This window comes from Hoplias malabaricus, chromosome 6 (genome assembly GCF_029633855.1).
Source record: "Hoplias malabaricus isolate fHopMal1 chromosome 6, fHopMal1.hap1, whole genome shotgun sequence".
In the NCBI taxonomy this organism is placed as follows: Eukaryota; Metazoa; Chordata; class Actinopteri; order Characiformes; family Erythrinidae; genus Hoplias; species Hoplias malabaricus.
Window position 1 is genome coordinate 23,516,493 of NC_089805.1, and position 22,694 is coordinate 23,539,186.

The 22,694-nt window shown below is 38.6% G+C and overlaps 1 protein-coding gene across 1 annotated transcript; it reads left to right on the top strand.

The window, feature by feature from the left end:
- Positions 1–1,198: 1,198 nt before the first annotated feature.
- On the top strand, positions 1,199–22,186 carry creb5a (cAMP responsive element binding protein 5a). The gene is made up of 11 exons (XM_066675848.1): positions 1,199–1,235; positions 4,162–4,234; positions 6,609–6,702; positions 8,760–8,869; positions 12,745–12,962; positions 14,239–14,314; positions 14,775–14,855; positions 16,982–17,290; positions 18,774–18,995; positions 19,442–19,541; positions 21,408–22,186. Exons 2-11 carry the CDS (start codon positions 4,181–4,183, stop codon positions 21,524–21,526), a joined length of 1,383 nt encoding a protein of 460 aa, XP_066531945.1. The 5' UTR covers positions 1,199–1,235; positions 4,162–4,180; the 3' UTR covers positions 21,527–22,186.
- Positions 22,187–22,694: the final 508 nt, after the last annotated feature.

The window sequence follows — 22,694 nt, forward strand, 5'->3', positions numbered from 1 at the left end:
TAAATATTGTCATAACCTCACCTCAGCCTTCAACCTGCCACACTAATGTCTTAATGGGTCTTGGGACATCATTAGCATTCAATAAATAGAGAAGCTCATATTTAACACGGAGTTGTTTTGGCTCTGGACACAATCTGCCTCCTGTTACGGTCAGTCCGTATAGTCTGCAGCTTAGCTACTGAATGCCACACTCTCACGTCATACCACAGTCTGGTTTTACATTATTTATTTACATTCAGGCTCTCTGAGCTCTGTTCAGGGTGTGATGCCTGTCAGTGCGTGTCCAGTCTTCTGTGAGCTGGGCATTTTGTAGTGGAGGTTCACATAACCAAGATCTGCTCATAGTCATCTTTACTGATCGATGTCACATTGTTTATTATTTGTCCATAGGAGACACTCTCAGGCTCTAGGAGTCAGCTTCCAGGGCTGTAACTATAACTCGAGGCAGCCAAAACCTATCAACTCAGTTGAGACAAGAGCTGACACACTTACACACTGAGCTTGTATTCCTATCTTTGTCAGGTATGAGCCTCATTTTTTACTCAGTGCTAATGAAGTTTTCTCACTTAACATTTAAAATGGTTTAACAGGATCAGATCAGATCACACACACACATCATATATATATATATATATTCCCCCTTTTTTCCTTTTTTTCAACTGAGTTTCATTTATGGTATATTTAGAAATTAATCCCTTTCTTGGAAACGCCATCTGAACACATCTGGGTCTATGGCAATATCCCACGAGGATAGAAATAAAACTTAAAACTTTCTGTATTAATGTATACAGATTTAATTTGACTAAAATTTCCTCACAATGTCAAATTTTTAAAGCATTTTCATTCAATCATCAGTCATTCAGTCCCACACACACACACAAACAAACACACGCCGGACCGTCCCGCGCGCACTTGCTGGCAGCTGTTGAAGACACGCACCCTCTTCCCGCCCCTCCTCTCTTCACTGGCTCGATGGTCCAATCACATGGCGCCTTTCATTCAGTGGGCGTGAGCGACCCGCCCCTTCCCTCCTCCTTCCTCAAAAGAGAGAGAGCGAGAGAGAGAGAGAGAGCGAGAGAGAGAGAGAGCCGGACCGCAATGATTTAGAAGTTCAGGAATCCCACGTGACGTCACGGCGCGGTGATGTAATGCTGCTGTAAATAGCTCATATTGTAATCGCGCTTCAGTCCGGCGCGCGAGAGCAGCCTCGCTGGTGGCGTTGAGCGCGTGCTTCGGTGAGTTTGACTTTTCTCTTCGCTTTCACTTTGAGTTTTGTGAGGTGGTCGCTGCTGTTTTTCCGAGGCGAGTGCTCTGTTTGGGACGGTTAGGGGAGAGTGGGAGAGAGAGAGAGCGCGGGAAGAGTTTACCGGGACTGCTTGAAGGGGTGTGTGTGTGTGTGTATGAGTTGTATGTGACAGCAGACACGGAGGGCTCGAACAGGTTGGAGTTTGGTGTATGTGTGGTTGTGTGTGTGTATGTGTAGGTTACCGGACTCTTGAGGGGGCAATGAAGATAGCCAATAAAGACAAGTTCAAGTATGTGCGCATGCTAGAATATACCGTGTGTACGTGATTTTGTGTTTATGTATATAGTTGTATGAGTGTGTGTGCGTGTTCGGACGTGCTCTTCTACTGGGACGAATCCAGTTCTGGCCTCAGCCGTAAGTGCGTGAGCCAAGTGACAGCCGCTTTCTCCTCACGAATCTCAGCAGAGGCGCGCGAGTTCGCCGGAGTTAACGGGACCGGCGCGCGAATTTGGGCATGACGTCATGCTGCAGGTTGGTATTGTCCCCGGTCACGCCGATATAGGGGATACCGGGGAGATTCAAAAAGCAGCTGGTGACTTTAGTCAGTCCGTTACCTTAGATGAGCTCAGTGATGACGTCATGCTCTTGTCACTGGGTGTGATAATAACTGCTGACTTGATGAAACTCTTTCCGGTTCTATTGTTTTGCTTTGTTTGTTTTGTTGTGTTTTTTTATCCTCGGCTTGATTTAATGGACGGGATGTAAACATTCATTCAGAGAGTTTGAATGTGAACTGCTCAGTTTTAGACTCCCTGTTCTTCACAACGGCACTGAAGGGAACCAGACGTCTGCTTTTGGAAACTACCTATTTCACAGCAAGTCTCCAATGAGAGTCCAGTGTCTGAGGTTTAGACCTCAAATCTACTACTTGGTATTTTTGATTGGACTACACGCAAGATTATGTGAGATGAACAAAAATCCAGGAGAAGTTAGACTAACTACTTTTTTTTTAGCTGTGGAAGATTGACAGACTGGGATAAAAAATGTAGAGAGAGAGAGAGAGAGAGGGTGGTACAGGAATCAGTCTGCTGCACTAATGATTTCAGCAGGGGAAACTTCAGCCAAATATAGAGAACTGTCTGAGCAAGACAGAAAGATACAGAGATGCAACTCCTTCAGCCTTCTTTGAAACTGTGTAACTGTAGGTTAACACTTTCCACAAGACTGTCAGCCACTCTGGATTCAGCCTCTGCTTTCTATGCTTCAGTGCCAAAGCGTGGATACATTTAAGGCTTTAGTTGTAATTGGGGTTTGTGCAATTTAAGTTTTTCCAGAACATAATTTTTCCTATAGAACCTTCCTTTATAACAAAGCATTGAGAATGTGCCCAGAGTGAGATCATTATTGTTCCTTTCTTCCAATTAACCCTTTATGAACTAAGCCCTTACAGATTTCCTTTTCTCATAATCTGGATTACATATGTTACATGACTTCATTGTGGTTGGTTAAAGAACTATTCTTAATAATTAGTGAGTAATAAGCTCTTAATAAAGGCTAATAAGTGAAAAATAAACCTGCAGTTTAACAGATTTAGAATTGGATTAAGACATATTCACATAGACATAGGGGGGCTATATAACTTACCAACTCTCACTGGGTATTAAATGAATTATTATTAGTAGTAATACCTTATTATAGGAAGCAGCAGTATTATTGCTGGCATAATAAATGTTCATTTGTTTTCTTGTTCCATACCTTCAAAACATCCAGTTCAGCCATTGAATTACAGGGTTAAATGTATAATGCGAATGATGTTATAGTAATCTGCTTGACACCTGTCATACGGTACTTGACGTCACATAGAGGTCTGGTCAGCTGATGTTTGTTGATGAAGATTTTCTGATAGCTAGCTCACATAACGTACACTCCAGCAGTGACAAGCCCCCTCCACATAGATCAGTTACAGTGCTCTATAAAAGCCCTCGTCTGTTACAACTGCTCCAACTGCCCCTGAGAGCCTTTACCGATGCAAAGCCATCAGCCCTGGCCCATCATTTATTTACCTCAGAGCTTATTATTTAGTAATTGCTATGTATTTAATATGTATTTTATAAGATTGAAGAATGTCTGGAACATCTTTGGAGCATCCTGTTTTATACATCATAAAAATAGATTTAATTTTACAGTTCTTTACTGAATTAATAGTTATTTACAGAGATTCTGGTAAAAGTAATTATCCAGGAATTCCCTGCAACCTACAGATGAACAAAATGAAAAGACTCAGAGGATTAAAAAAATTCCCAACAGTTATCAAATCACACAATCTTTATTTTTCTTGAAGAGAACATGTTGAAATTGAAATGTATTAGAACTAATAAAATAGTGTGATAGTGATCATGAAGTAGATTACTGCCTGTGATGTTGCTGCATGGAAGCAGTGAGTCTATGCATGTGGATCTATAGCTACAATATCTTCAGAATGTTGCTGGGGTGAAGTCACTGGTGGCATGTATTGTGATTTTGATGCTGTGGAATTAAAAGACAATTACTGTAACATATTGTACGTTACAAATGTGTAAGCTGTAGTCAGTTTTTCTGGATTATTTTTTTACAGTATGTAGATGTGGGGACCAAGACCTTTTAACTCACCCACACTGTGGGGACCTCTCCTATTTGTGTGGATAACAAGCTTGTCCACACAGGTTAAGGTTAATATATGTTTTAATATTAGAGGTTAAGGTTAAGGTTAAGTGTTAGTGTTAGACTGGGTTTAGGTTAGAGCAAGTTAAAAAATAAAAAAAGAAATGCAGGTCAATGTAAAGTCTAGACATTGAATGAAAACAAACATGTGTGTTTGTGTGTGTGTCCTGGATTTGTGTGTGTGTGTGTGTGTGTGTTTATCCTGGTGTGTATAGGCTTTTCAGGTCCCCAGTGATGAATGTTGATCAGGACAGGCAGTATGTATGCACTGCTCCTGGATGCTCTCAGGTGAGTCACACCTGGCCGCCAGTGGATACCCACAGTTGCCCCTATACACTGTTGTAGTCCCTTGGTTACTGTTGCCCTAGGCTACGGCTGAATATATGTGGTCAAAGAGTGTCTTACAGCAGAGGTGTAGTCTTTGTGACAAGAAGGAAAACACACTAGATAGGGCATTGGTCCATCACAGGGTATCATATACTTGCCTAGTCACTCACACCTGTAGATATATTCACACAGCCAGAACACCTGGAGGAAACCCATGAAGAGACACATAGAACAGAACACACTAACACTAAATCGTGACTCTAAACTCCCCCATGGCTAATACCATATATATGTGTATATATACAAATGACATGCCCAGGAATATATTCTTGCCTTTTAAAGGGGATTGCACCTTATTTAACATTTAAGCACAATTTATAATATGTGGGCATCAGAATATTTTATGTATAGAATCATAAAGGAGTAAGCAAACAGTAATGAAATGTTGTTGTGGGTTGTGGAATTGATAGATAGATGACACTAATTGATGTAATTGTATCACTCATTTCCTCAGTTATACCTGTAAGTGAGTAACTCACACTGGTTTCAGGGTTCTAAGGAAATAATAGATGAGGAATTTCTGGGTATTTCATTTCCTAAAATGATGTTCTCAGAACTTTGACATAGACCAATCAGTTAGCATATGAAAATGGGTCAGTTGAGAAAACAAGAAAACTGCACAGTTTAAAGCTCCAAAACTAGAGGTCCTTAACTAGAGCTGATAGATTAATGGTTTTATATCAAAATCAAAGCACAAGTTTTAAATCACAACAGCTAAAATATAGTCCAGTTAGAGTATATGTATAATGTATAACTTGCATTATGATCAGTGCCATATCCTGCATATTGAAGAAGCCTTGTAGTTATAGCAACATTTTATGTCGTTTAGAACTGAATGTCAAATCAAATTACACTTTCAATTACATTTCAATATATTTCACAAAAATGTATAAATAATTATAGACAAATACTCTACGTCCTTTTCTAATTTTAGGTAAAATTTACAAGTAAAATAATGTTGTTGTTTTTTTTTGGGGGGGGGGTGCATATGTAAATAAAGCCCCTAATGACTTTTGTAGCCGCGGTTGACTTTACTGCTTTTCCATTGGCTGTTATCTTTGGAGGGCGGGACATTATCTGTTAACGGTTTTTATGCTGAAGGACGGAACTTATCTGTAAACTGAATCCATGTTCAGCGTTATGAGAATTTCAACCAGTAATCGTTCCCTTCTTATTAAAGTTTCTGGTTTTTCTTCACACAACACTTGTTGTCCCGAAAGTGTCCCAAAAGAGCTTTACTCACGTCCCTTGAGCTAGTTTTACTAGCGCCAGGACAGTGGTGTCTGGAGCCCTGCCCTGTGTGTGTTATTCATTCGAGTCACAGCGCTCATCATAATGAACAGATCTGATTGGCTGAATAGCCTCACGTGTAATGTGTAAAACGCTTGCGATTAGTCTGTGAGTGTCCTGGAGCGCTAAACATGAACCATAATGACTAGAGGAGTCACTCCACTTTAAACAAACACTCTGTTCACAATAAAACAGCTCTTAATAGTTTATCGGTTACAGGTCCAGGTCCGAAGAGGCCAGCGTCTGGGTCTAGACCTGGACCTCAGTCCACTTATTATCCGCAAAACCCCTGGTCTATATCATCAAACACAAAGTCTTTGCAAGTTGTTAATTGAGACAGTTAGCTTATATTTAACAAATTTAGACCAAAGGCAACCAAACACTGCTGTAAAATAACCACAAACACAAAATGATCCCAAACAAAACTTTATTAATATTCTGGCACTCCGTATTTAGCACTCAGAATTAAAGCTAAACCTACTTGGTCATAAAATTATTGAAATCACAATAGTTACCTGAAAAATGACTCCATGTCTCCAAATTGTTAAGCCCTATAGTTAAGGTTTGGTTTCATTCCTTCATGACTGCATGATATTCACTTTCCCAGGAGGCATGTTAATTTTTTATTTTAAAATAATAATAATAATAATAATAATGGAAAAATAAATATAATCTTAATAGAAAAAATAAAAATAAATAAAAGCTTGGAAATGGGACACAAGCTCTGTGTTCCTGAATTCAGTTTTCCAACTTAAAACTTGGCTAAGACCACATCATTCATGATTAAATAGATATCGCAGCACTTTCGATTTAAGAAATAGACTCTTGCACATTGGGCTTGTAATATAAAAATGATTAATTGTTTAGCCCTGCATAAGAGATAACATGGTTACACCTTAGTGTTTTTTTAGGGTATAGAGGCCCTTCCAAATATTCATTCATCTGACATTGTCCATCTCCTCTGATATACCTTTGATCACTGTAGCGTTTCCAAAGAGAAGATCACCTGATCATTCACAGACACAAACATGAGATGACCCTCACGTTTCCGTCCATTAAGTGTGACAGCACACTTTCAGGTAAGACTAATTATATTATAAGGACAGTGGTCATATAAATTAATATGTTATATGGTAATATGATAATACAAGTGGACCTTAAAATATATGGTTAGAGATAAAATGTATGAACACTGTAAACGTAAATCATTGTAAAGGCTTGTCTCACACTTGTCTTTTTAAGGTTTTCCTGACCCTCACACTGTTGTACATCTAGGCCTGAGCTTTCGTTTGTACTTTTGCCAATTTGGCCTTAGACTAAACCAGACTGTGTCTGTAGCCTATCAGTGACAGGGCTGGGTTGCAGAGGTCGGAGGTGAAACTTCCTTTTGTTTTTTATGTAAATGTTCCTGTCACGGTGGTGAAAGCTTACAGGCCTCAGAGGTCAGAGGTCAAGCTGATGTTTACATATGTCAGACCCAGGGTTTCCTGGGCAACAGACACTGTCTGAATCGGAAATTCAAGGAGATGGCAAACATGATCTGTCATGACACCCCCACACCCCCTCACCCCCCCCACACACACACACTGGCATACACACACATCCTCTTGTATTACTATCCTAGAAAGAAATATTGTTGTAAGTGTTAACTATAACTATTCTTACTACTACCATTCTTCAAAAAAATCCATAGCTTTACATGAAGCAAGCAATGTGTTTAACATTGCAAGAATTTCACTTTGCCTTATCACTTCAACTCTCAGACTCACACTCTACATATCCTATTAGACTAGCAGTTAAAGGATTATTACAGAATAATAAAGTGTTAATAAGTAACCAAATAATCAAATACTGATTTTAGGAATCTATGCCCTCAAACTGCACCTTGTACACCTGGGTTATGAGGTCATTATTATAAAGGTTAATAATACGGATTTGGCCTACAGTTGCTGTCATGACAGCATGTAATCTACTGCAAGGCTAGAAGATTGATGTGAATATTGATGTGAATTATACATAAACATAGGTGAGGTCAGCCAGGTGTTGGTGGGGGTGGGGGGTGCATGGTACCTTTCGAGCTCATGTGCAGTTGCTCCAGAGCATTCCATTCTATTGGTCAGTTTTTTCAAAGATATTGCTGAATGCTTGTGTAACTTAAATTAGCAGAAATAACTAATTAGATAACTCCATGCAAACTCTTGGACACAATATTGTAGTTATACAATTCCTAAATTGTACATTTTTGCGGTGAACTTACATTGTATTAATGCTTCCAAAATCTGCCATTCATGTTATTCACTGTTCCTGTTTTGAAAACTATTAGACTTATTGGGTATACAGTGATCCCTCGTTTTTCACAGGGGATGCGTTCCAAGACCACCCATGAAAAACGAATTTCTGTGAAGTAGAGGAAAGATATTTTTTAATGTATTTAACGAGTATTTGGACTTTTAAAACCCTCCCTGTGCTGTTAACAACCCACCCTTTGCATTAAACAGTCATTCTATAATGTTTTTCAGCTGGAACTACATCCAGCCAGTGATATCCTACCAGTTTCTTTAATAGAGTAATTCCTAAGCTGTGATTTAGCATAAGTAAATTTCACTTGGATGTGGACATGAACAATACATGTACTTTATGTAAGAAATACTTGTAAATGATATATTTTGTCACCTACAGGCCTAGTCTAATTCATGTAAATAATAAAAAGCCCCCTTGAAAAAACCCGCAAAGTAGCGAATCCACGAAAGATGAACTGCGAAGTAGCGAGGGATTACTGTATAGATGTCTAAGGAGCTAAATCAATGACGCAAGTATTTTAATCTGAATTTTGGATATTTTATATATAATAAATAGGTCAGAAGTTCAGTCAGTAGGTGTCCAGTTAAACACTGTGATCGATCTTTCTGTGGAAGTTTACTATTTCCTGAGAAGCCCTCTGGCCTAGATTTGTAAACTGGAATATTTTAATGTGTATTTTTCAAATCTGAATTTTTCACCACCTTAAAATTTAAAATGTATCAAATGCCATACAAATATAATTCAAAATTCAGTTTCAAAAACTTGTCATTGGTTTAACCCCATATCTTTCACCATAAGTGTCTGTTGTATATTTGTACTGTGTGCTAATTTTTAGATCAGACACCGACTCCGACGCGTTTTCTGAGGAACTGTGAGGAGGTGGGACTCTTCAGTGATCTTGACCTTGATCAAGCAACAGAAGAAGAGGAAGACGACACCAAGCAGGTGAACAAAACTACAATATCTGCTAAACAATGAGTGATAACTTGCTTGTGTCCCCAACATGAACATTGCTCTTTTTAGTTTTGGGAACCAAAATCCAAATAACACTCATGATCAAATTACCAGACATATGTTTATTTTTATTTTATATAATGTTTTAAATTCAGAACATCATTTTATAGTGCAAAATCTGTAAAATTAATTTGGAGATAAATTCTGTACAAATTAAGTTCCCTATAGAATGTGTGAAATTATTTTCACACAACAAAATGTGTCAATTGTCCAGAGGTTTCTAAACATTTTTATACAATATAGCACAAAAAAGGACTCTAGTGGCATACAAAAGACCCATTTTCAAAACAAATCTGTACAAAACCCTTAGGTCAGGCGAGTTCGCTGGCCGAAGAAGCGCAGTGATGCTGTGGTAATTAAACCAGGTACTGGTACTTTCGGTAGAGTGGACAGGTGCCAAGTCCTGCTGGAAAATGGAATCTGCATCTCCATGAAGCTTGTCAGCAGAGGGAAGCATGGAGTGCTATAAAAATTTCCTGGTAGACTGACTTTGGGCTTCATATAACACAGTGGAGCAACACCAGCAGATGACATGGCTCCTCAAACCATCACTGATTGTGGAACCTTCACACTTGACTCAAGCAGCTTGGACTGTGTGCCTCTCCACTTTTCCTCCAGACACTGGGACCTTGATTTCCAAATGAAATGCAAAATTTACTTTCATCGGAAAGCAAGACTTTTGACACTGAGCAACAGTCTTTTTCTCCTTGGCCAAAGTAAGACGCTTCTGGCATTGTCTCTGGGTCATGAGTGGCTTGACACAAGGAATGCGACAATTGTGGCCCATGTCCTGGATACGTCTGTGTGTGGTGGCTCTTGAAGCACTGACTCCAGCAGCAGTCCACTCGTTGTGAATCTCCCTCAGATTTTTGAATGGCCTTTTCTTAACAATCCTTTCAAGGCTGTGGTTATCTCTGTTGCTCGTGCACCTTTTTCTACCACAAATTTTCCTTCCACTCAACCTCCCATTAATATGTTTGGATACAGCAGGAGGGTGTCAATGACTGCCTTCTGGACATCTGTCAAGTCAGCAGTCTTCCCCATGATTGTGTAGCCTACTGAACCAGACTAAGGGACCGTTTTAAAGGCTTAGGAAAACTTTGCAGGTTTTGTGTTGATTTTTCTAATTTTCTGAGATAATGACTTTTGGGTTTTCATTGGCTGTAAGCCATAGCCATCAACATTAAAAGAAATAAAAACTTGAAATAGATCACTCTGTTTGTAATGAATCTATATATGAGTTTCATAAAAAAATTTTTTTGATGATAATCAAATTTAATGAGATGCATCTGTATATGTCATATGACCCATTCATGGCAGTGTGCCCACACACATTCATACACAAGTGCACTAGGGGCAGTGAGCACACACACTCAGCAGGCAGTCATCCCCAGCATCTGGGGAGCGATTGAGGTTTAGGTGCTTTGCTCCTTTTGAGGAGACTGCACTGTTTCTTCACTCTTGTAATTATTCTGTCATCCATGGGGCCTGGACTGTTGACCTTCCTGTCCCAAGCCCGCTTCTCTAACCATAGGGACACCCAGGAGCAAATTACAGGCGAAGAATGTGACTGTGTGTGTGTGTGTGTGAAATAAATTAAAAAGAGTTGACAGTTTAAGATAAGCTGACCTGGAGGCGGTAATAAAAACCATAGGATCAGATTCAGCCTTGCATTTCAAAGACCAATATCTCTTATGCATGCAAGCGCACACAAACACCCACAAACACACTTACAATCACAAGGCAGTTAATTTTTTGTCAATAAAAAAATTGAGAGGAAATCCCAGACAAGAGACCACAGAGAGACACAGTCAGATGTTTAGCAGGAAATAAAGGACAACTACATTTACTTCTAGTGAAATAAGGCACTTCTAAAATGTATTTACACTTTATGTAATTATGATTAATGAGAAAAGCTAATGCTCTGTAATGTTCAATGCCATAAACTCTCTAGCTATTTAACAGGCTATTAATTTAAATAATTATTCAGTTAGTATTTACATTTTTGTTAAATTTCACGTTTAAACTCTGTGTGTATTATTTACTGATGCAAGGGATTAGGAAGTGATTCAAACAAATGAACTCACCTTTTCCAGCATTAGAATAAAGTCAGCTACAGTAATAAGATGCACCCTAATACTGAGTCACTGTATTTAAAATGCACTGTGCAGTGTGTTGGACTAATTTAATAGCTGATAATATGGCTATTATCATAAAGGTATCAGAATAACGGGATTGATACAATAATATCTGCTTGGTTCTACTCATATTTCTCCCCAATTTAGCCAGTGACAAATTCACACGCTAGTTAAGTTTCTCGAATCATACAGTGCCAACCAGCTTGAAGAGTGAAGTCTGGCACATACTTCTTCTGAGACATTTGTAGGCAAACAATACATGGTTTTGAGGTTTTGCTAATGGAACATCTTTAAAAAGCACACCATGTTTAAGGAGAATGCTAACTGCACAGTTCTGGTTTGTTAGTTAATAGAGCTCTGTGATGGATAGCATTGTGCTGAAGTAGGTGGTAGGGCCATCGTACACTGTCAGAAAAACTGTCACTGGGGTGGTACCCTCAGGGGTACACTGTTTAGTACCTTTAATTAGGGAACTTTTTCTATTATAATAGATATTATGTAGATTTTAAAATTGTCCAATTTCATCTCCAGGAATTAATGTTCTTTTATTTTACACAGTTCCATAACGATTACAAATATTCACCTCTCCTTCCGGGGAAGAGAATGTATTGTTCCTTTAGGGAACAAACTGGACGTTAAAAGCGCTGTTGTACCTTTAAAGGTACATTTACACTCTTTGTATTTTTAGTGACTAATAATGTACATCTACTGTACCTTTTATTTTGAAAGTGCTTCCAAAAGATGCTAACCAGTGTAAACATATGTTTGCTGACATAACACATCTGAGCACTTCCTATGGAAGCATGTTGGAAATATTAGAGGCTGTTTGTGGCAGAAATGGGGGGCTTTACAAGTCCTGAAGTAAGCATTTGCTGACCTTTATCACTGGTGGAATCTTGTGACTGAGAAGGACTTGGGTGGAATTTGCCTAAATAAAAATAATGGTTATATATAAATCACTGTCCAATCAAAAATGTGTATCGACAAAACGTCTTAGATTGCAGTGGAAGTCAGTGTAAAAAGATTTTACTCCAAGTAATTTTGGAGTATTTCTATTGGTCCATTTATCATAAACTTTTACATGTATAGGACAGCTGCTTTGTTCAAATGATGTAGTAAACTAAAAATGGACAAAAATGGAGATACATTTTTTGGTTGGATATCGATGATATACAGTACCAGTCAAATGTTTGGATACACCCACTCAGGAAGGGTTTCCTTTGTTTTTGGGCCATTTTGACATATTATGAATGTACAGTACCAGTTAAAGGTTTGGACATCTTCTCATTCAATGTTTTTTGTATTATTTTCTATGTTGTAAATTAATATGGAAGACTATGAAAAAGCCACCTTTTTTTTTGATGACAGCTTTGCACACTCTCTCAGTCAGCTTCATGAGGTCGTCACCTGGAAGGGTTTTCAGTGAACAGCTGTGGCCTGGTTATGTTTGTCTAATTGTAGAACTGTTCACCTTCTTAATGTTATTGAGAACATAATTTGGGTTGTGCAGAGGTAGGGCTGGTACACAGTTTTATACAGTGAATAGCCCTTTTCCACCAAGAAGATGAGTCCAAACATTTGACTGGTACTGTACTCAGAAGTGCTAAGGACAATATAAATAAGAGCCCCATCAAATTACCTTTTTTTTCTCTTTTAATCTTCTTTTAGAACTTTGCAGTGCATGATTCATCTGGTTCGAATCAGCCTCACGATGAAGGCCGGGGGCAGCATCATCACTTCCAGCAGCTTCAGCAGCAGCAGCAGCAGCAGCAGTGCTCCCTGGCCCAGCTCCATGAAAGCCATCTTCATGCACACACACACTCCTCTCAGTCTCCGACTCACTGCTCTATGGCACGCCATACAAACCACAGCGCCACCAACACACAGTGAGTCAATGCATATACATGTAGACTGAAAAAATGAATTCAGTTGACTAGTTTAACACTGTCATATTGTATACAACATCAACAGGATTCATCATTCACTTCAACTACATGTGGCAGTATGTTGATGTAATATAAAACAGAAATGTGATGTAATATATTTAAAGCTTCATCTTTCTTTTGTTCTTTGTTCAATGTCTTCTTGTAATGTCTGGAATTTTTGCTCTTCAGTTCATTCACTGTGGGACATTACTGTGATCATTCCCATGCTTCGGCCTGTTCAGGGTTGTGGTGGGTCCTGGGCGCAAGACAGGAAAAAACCCTGGACAGGGCACCAGTCCATCATAGGCCCTCACACACTCACACCTATGAACACTTTTGAACAGCCCATCCACCTACCAACGTGTTTTCAGATTGTTGGGGGTGGGGGAGACCTCAGCTTCCAGAGAGAACACAAACAGAGATGGGAAGAGCACACAAAACTCTTCACAGACAGTGACCCAAGGCAGGCCTCGAAGCCACAACACTAGGACCCTGAAGCTTTGTGACAGCGTGCTGATCAAAATTAGCAGAACTCTTATTCTCCTGCCAATCCCCAAGACATTTAATGTGTCACCAAACTGTTTCTTTTGTTCTTTGTTTTCAATATTTTCCACATACTGTGAATGTACAATACCAGTCAAAAGTTTGGATATCTTCTCATTCAATGGTTTTTCTTTGTTTTTTATCATATTCTACATTGTAAGTGAATATGTAAGACATTAAACCTATGAAGGTACACACATGGAATTATGTAGTAAACAAAAAAGTGTTACACAAAGAAGAAAAGGTTTTATACTTTAGATTCTTAGCCACCTTTTGCTTTGATAACAGCTTTGCATACTCTTGGCGTTCTCTCAGTCAGTTTCATGAGGTCGTCACCTGGAACAGTTTTCAGTGAACAGCTGTGTCCTCGTTATGTTTGTCTAATTGTAGAACTGCTTGTCTTCTTAATGTGTTTAAGACCATAACTTGTGCAGAGTTAGGGGCTGGTACAAAGTTTTATACAATGAATAGCCCTATTCCACCAATGACTGATGAGAAGATGGGTCCAAACTTTTGACTGGTACTGTACGAGTCCGCATATATATAGTTATAGGAATGTGTCTATATTTAAGTTTGTTCTGTGTAAATATTGTGTTAACCTCTGCAGTTAGAGGACAGGTCATTAAGACATGACATGTATACTCTTGCCCTCTGTTTTCCTAATGTTTTCTTATGTATTTCTGCCTAATTCAAGGTCAGCACCCAGCTGTCTGCATAACCAACAGAGGCTTCCTGCAGCCTGTGCTATGCAAGGGACATCTACTATGCACGTGAGTGCATAAAGACATTCACAGACATAAAAAAAATAATATATTCACAAATATTATATGTTATAGCTTTTTGCTGTTAGCTTTCAAAATTATATGTTTGAATTTCAGAAGTCAGAATGTGAATGTGAAATGTGTATTTTTATTAACTGGCTTGAGATAAATATATTAGAATATAATATTTGGTAAAGAAAGAGAAGGCATGTCAGAAATGTTGGTTTATTTGAGCTGAGGTTGTCTGTAGGGAACTTTTACGTACTGACAATAAGATGGTTATTTTGGTCAATTTTAGGTTTATGAATACAATAATTAGGAAATATGTCATTTATATTGAAAGTGTTAGCACAATTGTTACAATCCACTGAAGATCTCACTCCTGATGGATCTAGATAAACTTGAGTTGATGTAAATGTTATGCCTATAACAACTTGTATTGTGTCTTATCAAACTGTTTTAATATCAGATGAATACCCAGTTAAGTATGGACACCAACCTCATTGGAATACCTGGTCCTGTGCATTCTGGATCAGGCCCCACCCACCAGGTACTTTTTCCATTTTGCCCCGCCCACTCCACTTCCTCTGGCTTTCCACTTTCACAGTTTCCAAAGTTGTGCTTTGTCGCAATATTAACAGCAGACCCAGATAGATAGTGTGATGGTGTTCTGAAATACACAGAGCCTGATTGCAACATCCAACGTATTTTCTCGCTGTCTCTTTTTCTCTCAAACACACACACACACACACACACACACCTAACATTTCTGTGAGCTTTATGAATGATGTTGAAACAAACACACCTTTTTTCACTTGCAGTTTATCAGCAACAAGTAGCGATTACATTACAAAGGCCAGATCTGGACCTGGCTGTGATCTTTCTCAAACTGTGAAAGCTGACATTTGGGTAGTGTGGCTTGTGTGAGTCTGTGTGCTTGTGTGTTTCAGCTACTACGGACTACTACAGACTCAAAAACATTAAATGGTTCATGACATTTTATTAATGTATATAACAAGGTTTTCCTCTAGTTATGAGCATTTCAACACGAGTACAGACAGCATATTATTAATGAGGTTGATCCACACCTAGTGACCTAAACAAGGCAAACATCATCATAGGTTTTTATGAAAACTGAGGCCTTCCAGGACAGGTGCTAAACAGTGCAGTGGCTTTTTTGATGCTTGCAGCATACTCCAGAAAATTTAGGACAGGGTTAAAATACAAGTGAGAAGTCTGTAGCACTTAAGTTACACTATTTTGAAACACTCCACAAAAGACGGGTGCATTTTATAAGGTAAAAAGGGAGGAATATCTGCCAAAACTGAGACATTGTGCAAAAAGTATATAAATCAAAATGCAATGATGTACAATAATTGAAACTATATTTATTTTAAAATAACATTTAAATATTGAAATTTGGAAAGCTTTTTTTAAATTAATTAATTGTCCATGCTCATTGAAGGTGGCAGTGTTTCTGGATCCTGTATGGTTTCTTTTCGCATTTGTGAACTTTAACTTGTGTTTTTGGATGGAATGTGTTCACAGACAGTGATTTTAGGAAGTGTGTCTAAGCCCATGCAGTGACATACACTACAAAAACATGTCTGTTTTTAATACAGTGCCATCTGAAGGCCTGAAGACCACAGACCAAAGTCCCAGTACTGGGCTTGGGCCTTGTCCCTTGCATTTAGAGATGTCTCTGGGTTCTCTGAAAATGAATGATATTATATGTCGTACATAAATAAAGAGTTCTTTACTCTTTTAAGTTAAGAAACGTCCTTGATTTATATCATTGTTTGCCCATGCAGTTTTTCACAGAATGGTGAATCCCTTCTATTTTTACTTTTGATAGACTCAGCCTCTCTGAGCTGCTCTTTTAAAACCCAATCATGTCACGGACCTACTGTCAATTAGTCTTTTTTTTATGTAGCATCAAATAAAAACAGGAATATATTTTTCAAAGGACAACACCAATTCCCAGTTTCAACATTTGAAATATTGTCTTTGTTCTATTATCAATTAAATATAGGACAAAATGACTTGTATATTGCATTTTTTAAATTATCATCACTTAACAAAGACCTCAACTGAATCAAAAATGCAACCCGAAATTCCCACATCAGTTCTGTGCAGAAACACGGTGCTCTGGGCTCTAGTTAATCTCAGATGTAATACAGTGGTAAACATGCCACTCTCCTAACTGGAAACAGGATTGTGCATTTTATGATGTACCACAGGGAGTGATTAATACAGGCCCCCTTGTGTTTATTATTTTTCATCATTTGATCTAATTTGAAAATACAGCTGCCTTTTAAGTCGTATTAGATTTTGTTTAATTTATGAACCAGCAGGAGAACTCCAAATTTCTTTGATTTTCTTGAATGTTTGTGCCTCTATGTTAAAAAGGTGTAGTTTATTGTTTTGCTGATATTTTATTCTTTATCTATTCCAACAAAATATTCTTCATGAATATGTTTAATGTCAACATCAAAACTTACAAATATCTTTGTGACTTTTAGTCAAATAGGCCATAGCATAGTCCTCCCTAATATAAGATTTACACAGAAGCAGTGACGCATTTATTGCATGTGATCTGGAATACACTAATCTGGAATGTGATAACATGAAAACATGCTGACAGACACAGCTTTGTTCCCTTACCCAACCCTTTAGAGGTCAAAGGTCATGCCAAGCCAGAAACACCCCAATGGGAACCAGAACTCTGTGGGTCACATGATGGAGATGATGTCATCACAACAGCACAGGGTGGCAGGGCTACCACTGACACACATGCCCACACCTCCTCACCCTTCCTACCAGCAGCACTGCCACAGCCAATCACAGCAAAGACACTCCCACCAACATCAGAGCCAAGAGCAGTCACCTCCCAGCTGTGCCCACCACTCTCCCCCTGCACACCTGCACCCAAGCCCCGCCCAGCTGACCGCCACGCACCTGACACACCAGCCAATCCCTGCACAGGTAGCATCTCCTATAGAAATGATGCAGGTTTATAGATTTTTCTTCAATAGAAAAGAGTTTCTCAATATTTATGCTGAAGAGGTAATTCATGAATTACAGAAAAGATACACTCTGTATTTAGCATGTGTTTTTTTAGTGTTTATGAATGTAGACAATATTAATGTTTTTGTAGAGCAGGTTATTTTTGGGGAAATTGTCATTACTGTCAGATGATATTACATTAAGAGCAATATGTAGAATTTGCCACTACAAATTAATGAAAAATATTAATAAAATTTAGTTTTTTTAATATATTGTTTATAAAGCGCTAACAAAAGGGTTAAAATATCAAATTGCTTTGTAGTCCCTGAAAAAAAAAAACAGTTTATGCTCCATAGAGTGGATTCCCCACATGGTGGCAGCCATTTAAAAAAAGGTTTAGTACAGAATCTTTGACACATCTAAGCATTAATGATGCTTTTCCACTGCATGGCACCTACACAGCTTGACTCGCTTTTTTGGCTTTTCCATTAGGTAAATTTGGTACTTTTTTAGTACCTGCTCACCTGTGGTTCCAAGCGAGCCAAGCAGGGACTAATATATGATGTGTAAACAGATGCATGGAGAAGCTGTGTTCAATCCCAAAGAAACAACAACAGCACATGAATTCATGATAAATAAACAATGCTTAACTTTACCGCCAGCATTTTCATGGTTTCCAAAATAAGCAGTTCCTATTAGAGACAGGAATTGTGTGATGTCACTGGCTATATGTCAGGGGGGGCTGTGGTAGTGGAAAACAAACAAGGTACCAGATAAACGAGCAGAGACAAGCAGAATTGGATGGTGTAGGTACCGTGTAGTGGAAAAGTGTCATAAGAGTCAGTTTAATGTTTGTTTGATAACATGAAGAAGAATCATTGGAGAAAACGAATGCTACTTTAAGAGCTGAAATTATTTTGAAGAAAAGGTTTGAAAGACAAGGCTGTCATTTTTATTATGTAATGTTGGCTAACTTGTTAATGTTGTTAATGGGTAATTTTTTAACCACCTTATGTAGCTACACTGCTATATATTTAAATATGAAGGTTTCTAAATAACACTTAACCTAAGGGAATATCCTTTAACCAGTGATTTATCATATGGGGTTTCTTCAGCCTTTAAAATGGCCCTTAAAATGACCTTCATTCACCTTGTCTCATTAACACATTAATAATAATAATAATAATAATAATAATAATAATAGAAAGCCCTACTGAAATATTCCTTAAGGAACAGAAATGGGATTTCCTCTGGCAAAGTAAGATCTGTAAGATCTTTATTTTAGCAAACATTTAGATAGTGTTACAGTTGTCATTCCATGTTTGACCTACCTATGGTTATTATGATGGCCAGCAACAGCTGACCCAATGACTTACAGAAGGCTTAATCATTATTGTGTACTGTCTTTTAATGTAATCAAATGTAAAGTCACTAAAGTCTTGGTGTAAATGACGTTTTCCAGATCTCTCCCGTTTCCCAAAACACGTCCTGCTCCCAGTCTCCTCCACTGATGAGCACAGGGAGGCGCAGACGGACCGCAGACGAGGACCCAGACGAACGTAGACGGAAGTTTCTGGAAAGAAATAGGGCAGCAGCCTCACGCTGCAGACAGAAGAGGAAAATCTGGGTGATGTCACTGGAGAAGAAAGCTGAGGAGCTCACACACACAAACCTGCAGCTACAGGTAAAAACATACACCACATACACAGCATCACAAGGCTTCAGGCTTACAGTTTAGAAAATGTTTTGATTAACATTTGGTGGTTCTTCAAAGCCATGCATCCAAGAGTGCACAAATAACTTTGCTCTTTCTCTGTGTGGGTGAAAGGCTCTCTCTTTCTCACATCAATCAGCACAATGCTAGCCAATGGGGCGTCTGTGAGATAAAACAATAGAACAAAATGTGAGTTATCAAGTGGTGTTGTGTTGTATAGTTCAAAAAGATGCAGTGGTTGGATATACACCTCTAATGAAGTATGTCTTGTGTTCATCCTCCCTAGAATTGTATGACTGTAAAATGTCCTAGGAAATAGGTTGAATGGGTAATGACTAAACTGGGAAGAAAATTCAGTTACTTTTTTTCAGATTCTGAACATTTTTCAGATTTATGAACATATTGTTATGTTACAGAACGAAGTGACATTGCTCAGGTCAGAAGTCACTCAACTAAAGCAGATTCTTGTGGCTCATAAAGATTGTCCCGTCACTGCCAGACAACGAGAAACACAGGGTGAGTCTCTCTCTCACACACACACACAGACACACACACACACGCACACATACATAATGATTGCAAACTGAGATAATGGAATGAAATTCTGAATTTTGACTGAATATTTAATGAAAGTAATGTTTTAATGTTCGCCTGGCATTGATTGGCCTGTGAGGTTCATTGCATTCAGCCTTCTATGGTGAAACAATAGGTGAATTTCTTCCTAAGTAGAACTGTACTGAGTACAGTTACCAGTACTCGTTTGACTCTTATATGCATTCGCCGACATATTAATAATCTCCTCTTTACTCAGAATTGCATGCACCAGATTCCTCGCCGACTCACTCATAGTGAAACACTGCCTGCATCCGTTTCGAAAACACAAGGTCTCACAAGTGCTTTGAAAACATTAGATTACATTCCATAATCTAAAACATAATGCAATTTTGTCAAGTTTAATATTTATTAACCCCAGTGTCACTGCTGGACTGAGAATAGTCGACCAGCCAAAAATATTCAGCCAACAGCATCCTGTGTCGACTAGAGAATAACCAACACAAACTGTGCAGCAAAAGATGAGCTACTGTCCCTGACTTTACATTCCCAAGTTGGACCAACAAGATAGATGTGTCTAACAGACTGGACAGTGAGTGGACACTGTTTAAAAACTTGATCCTCTTGTACCAGTGCAACACACACCACCATGTCAGTGTCACTGCAGCGCTGAGAATGATCCACACAAATTATAGCTGCTTTGTGTTGGTCCAGTTGGGGTCCTGACCATTGAGAAACAGGTTGAAACGGGGCTGTTGAAGTATGCAGAGCAACCTATGGACTTCAGTTTGTAATTATAGAACCACAAAGTGGTCCTGTCTGCTCAGTGGAGATGAGAGAATGGACAGTGAGGGCAGAAACATGGAGGTGGTCATAATGTTATGGTTGATCTGTGTATATACACACAGAGTAATAAACATGGTGGATGATGGTTATTCTATAAATAATCTGTAGTGAATTATTACTGGGGCGGAACGGTGGTACAGCAGGTAGTGTCGCTGTCACACAGCTCCAGAGATCTGGGGTTGGGGATTCGAGTCATCCACTCTGGTTGACTGTCTGTGAGGAGTTTAGTGTGTTTTCCCTGTGTCTGCATGGGTTTCCTCCGGGTGCTCCGGTTTCCTCCCAAAGTCCAAAAACAGACGTTGGTAGGTGGATTGGTGACTCAAAAATGTCCATAGGTGTGAGTGTGTGTCACCCTGCAAAGGACTGGCACCATATCCAGGGTGTGTTCCCACCTTACGCCCAGGGATTCTGAGTATTATTTTACAATGCTACACTGAATTTATGTACATTATTCTATACATTGCATTTTTACAGTGATTCCCTCAGTACCCTAAAGTGCCCTAGTTGCCTTTATCTATAATTTCAAACAACTGACTGAAACTAAGTTAGACAGCAGCTCATGTTCTCAGTAGTGATGCTTCTTATAAAAACACATGAACATAGATATAGAAACATTCAGCAACTGAATTTATTACTGAAACACGATGATAAATGATTACAAACACTTGCTCAAACACTCTCTCCCTCTCTCGCTCAGAGCCACTTTATGCCGCTCTCACCCTCACTCTCCAAAACAAAACCAGTGCTGTACTAATTAGCACCCCTCTATCTTACAGAAAGATAATACTGTTAAACCCATCTTAGGCCTTCAGGTGAGCTCCTGAAGTTCTAACCAATAGGAGAACTTAGCTGTATTTACCAAGATACCACAAAAAGAAAAAGAAAATATCAGTGATTCCAAACTAACACAGTCAGTGCATACAACACTCTGATGCATGGTCAACAGTCTGATAGATTTAAGTCTTTCTTTCTGTTCTTCTGCAGTGGCCAGCCCAAGAGGAAGTCCAGCGCGGACACACCCTGTCCAACAAAACAGCATCTCAACGTCCAATGCTACCACAGCACACACACACCTCACCACACACTCCCACTCTGTGTGCTAAATTCAACTCAGACATGCACCTTTGACAACACACAGCCTTTCTGTCCCTTTTAAAACCATCAGTAAATTTCTTCAAAGGGCTCAGAAGAGGAACTGTGTGTTTAAACAGAACCCAGTAGTCATTACTTCTATCAGAATAATGTTCATGTTATTACAGCCACTCTCCATCTGTACAATTCATCTCCAATAAGAATGCCATGTGTTACAAAGGAAAGGCATTAAAGGAACACTTCAGTGTTGGTAAGACTTTACTGTATGTCCGATTTCATAAGGTTACATGACACCTGCATAAGCCTTTTCTAACTAACAGACATAAACCTAGATTAACCCAAAAGGCTTATTCCAACAATCACAAGCTGTAATACAAGCTGTTGCTTTAAACATTGAAACATTGGTGGAATTCTCCTTTGACAGCCATAAGGCCAGATCATCTCAGGTGTTTAACTGAGGGACTGAATGGTAGGATATTACATCCTTCCACACTGTGACAGTTTGGAGCAGGCACTGGAAAATAGATTTATTCTGCCTTCTCTCCAGCGTTTCTGACAATTCTTTGCCCAGTGGTATTTCCTCAGGGACTTTCACTCCTGGTGATATACAAGTATGTACAGAGCCACAGAGGGGCCAAGGCTTAGAAGGAGATAGGGGTAAAAATAATGTTTAAAGGGTTTTCTTTGTAACATACATTTACAATTTAAAATTTAAAAACTCTTTTCATGGAAACTGTTGCATAGTGTTAAAAATGTCCATTTTCATTCTGTTAAAAAGAATTAATTATTCATTTTCAAACAGTTTAATTTATTTTTTTTTAATAAAATGGCAACTGTCATTTTTAATATTCTGCAACAATTATCATAAAATTAAAGAGCAGGAAAGTTATTAAAATACGATTCACACTTATTTGTTACACAAAAAAACTATTTAAAACTTATTTATACACCTAATATATTGTGAAGGATCAATCTGCATTTTGTGTGGACATCCTCTTCATTTGGGGTCCCAAAATCCACAAAAAAAAATTACAAGCCATTCTCCATTAGAATAAAATAAGAAAATGCCTCTAATTTGGCCATAGTTTGTGCATTTGTTCCCACAATTTACAAGACACTATCCTTCTTTCCTAATGCTGAAGTCTGTTTTTAATGTGTATTTGCACACATTGTTTGTTG

Coding starts and splice junctions, on each gene's coding strand:
- creb5a (XM_066675848.1), top strand. CDS start 4,181: ATGAATGTTGATCAGGACAGGCAGTATGTATGCACTGCTCCTGGATGC. Junction 6,703..8,759: donor GTGTGACAGCACACTTTCAG/GTAAGACTAATT, acceptor GCTAATTTTTAG/ATCAGACACCGACTCCGACG. Junction 14,315..14,774: donor AAGGGACATCTACTATGCAC/GTGAGTGCATAA, acceptor TTTTAATATCAG/ATGAATACCCAGTTAAGTAT.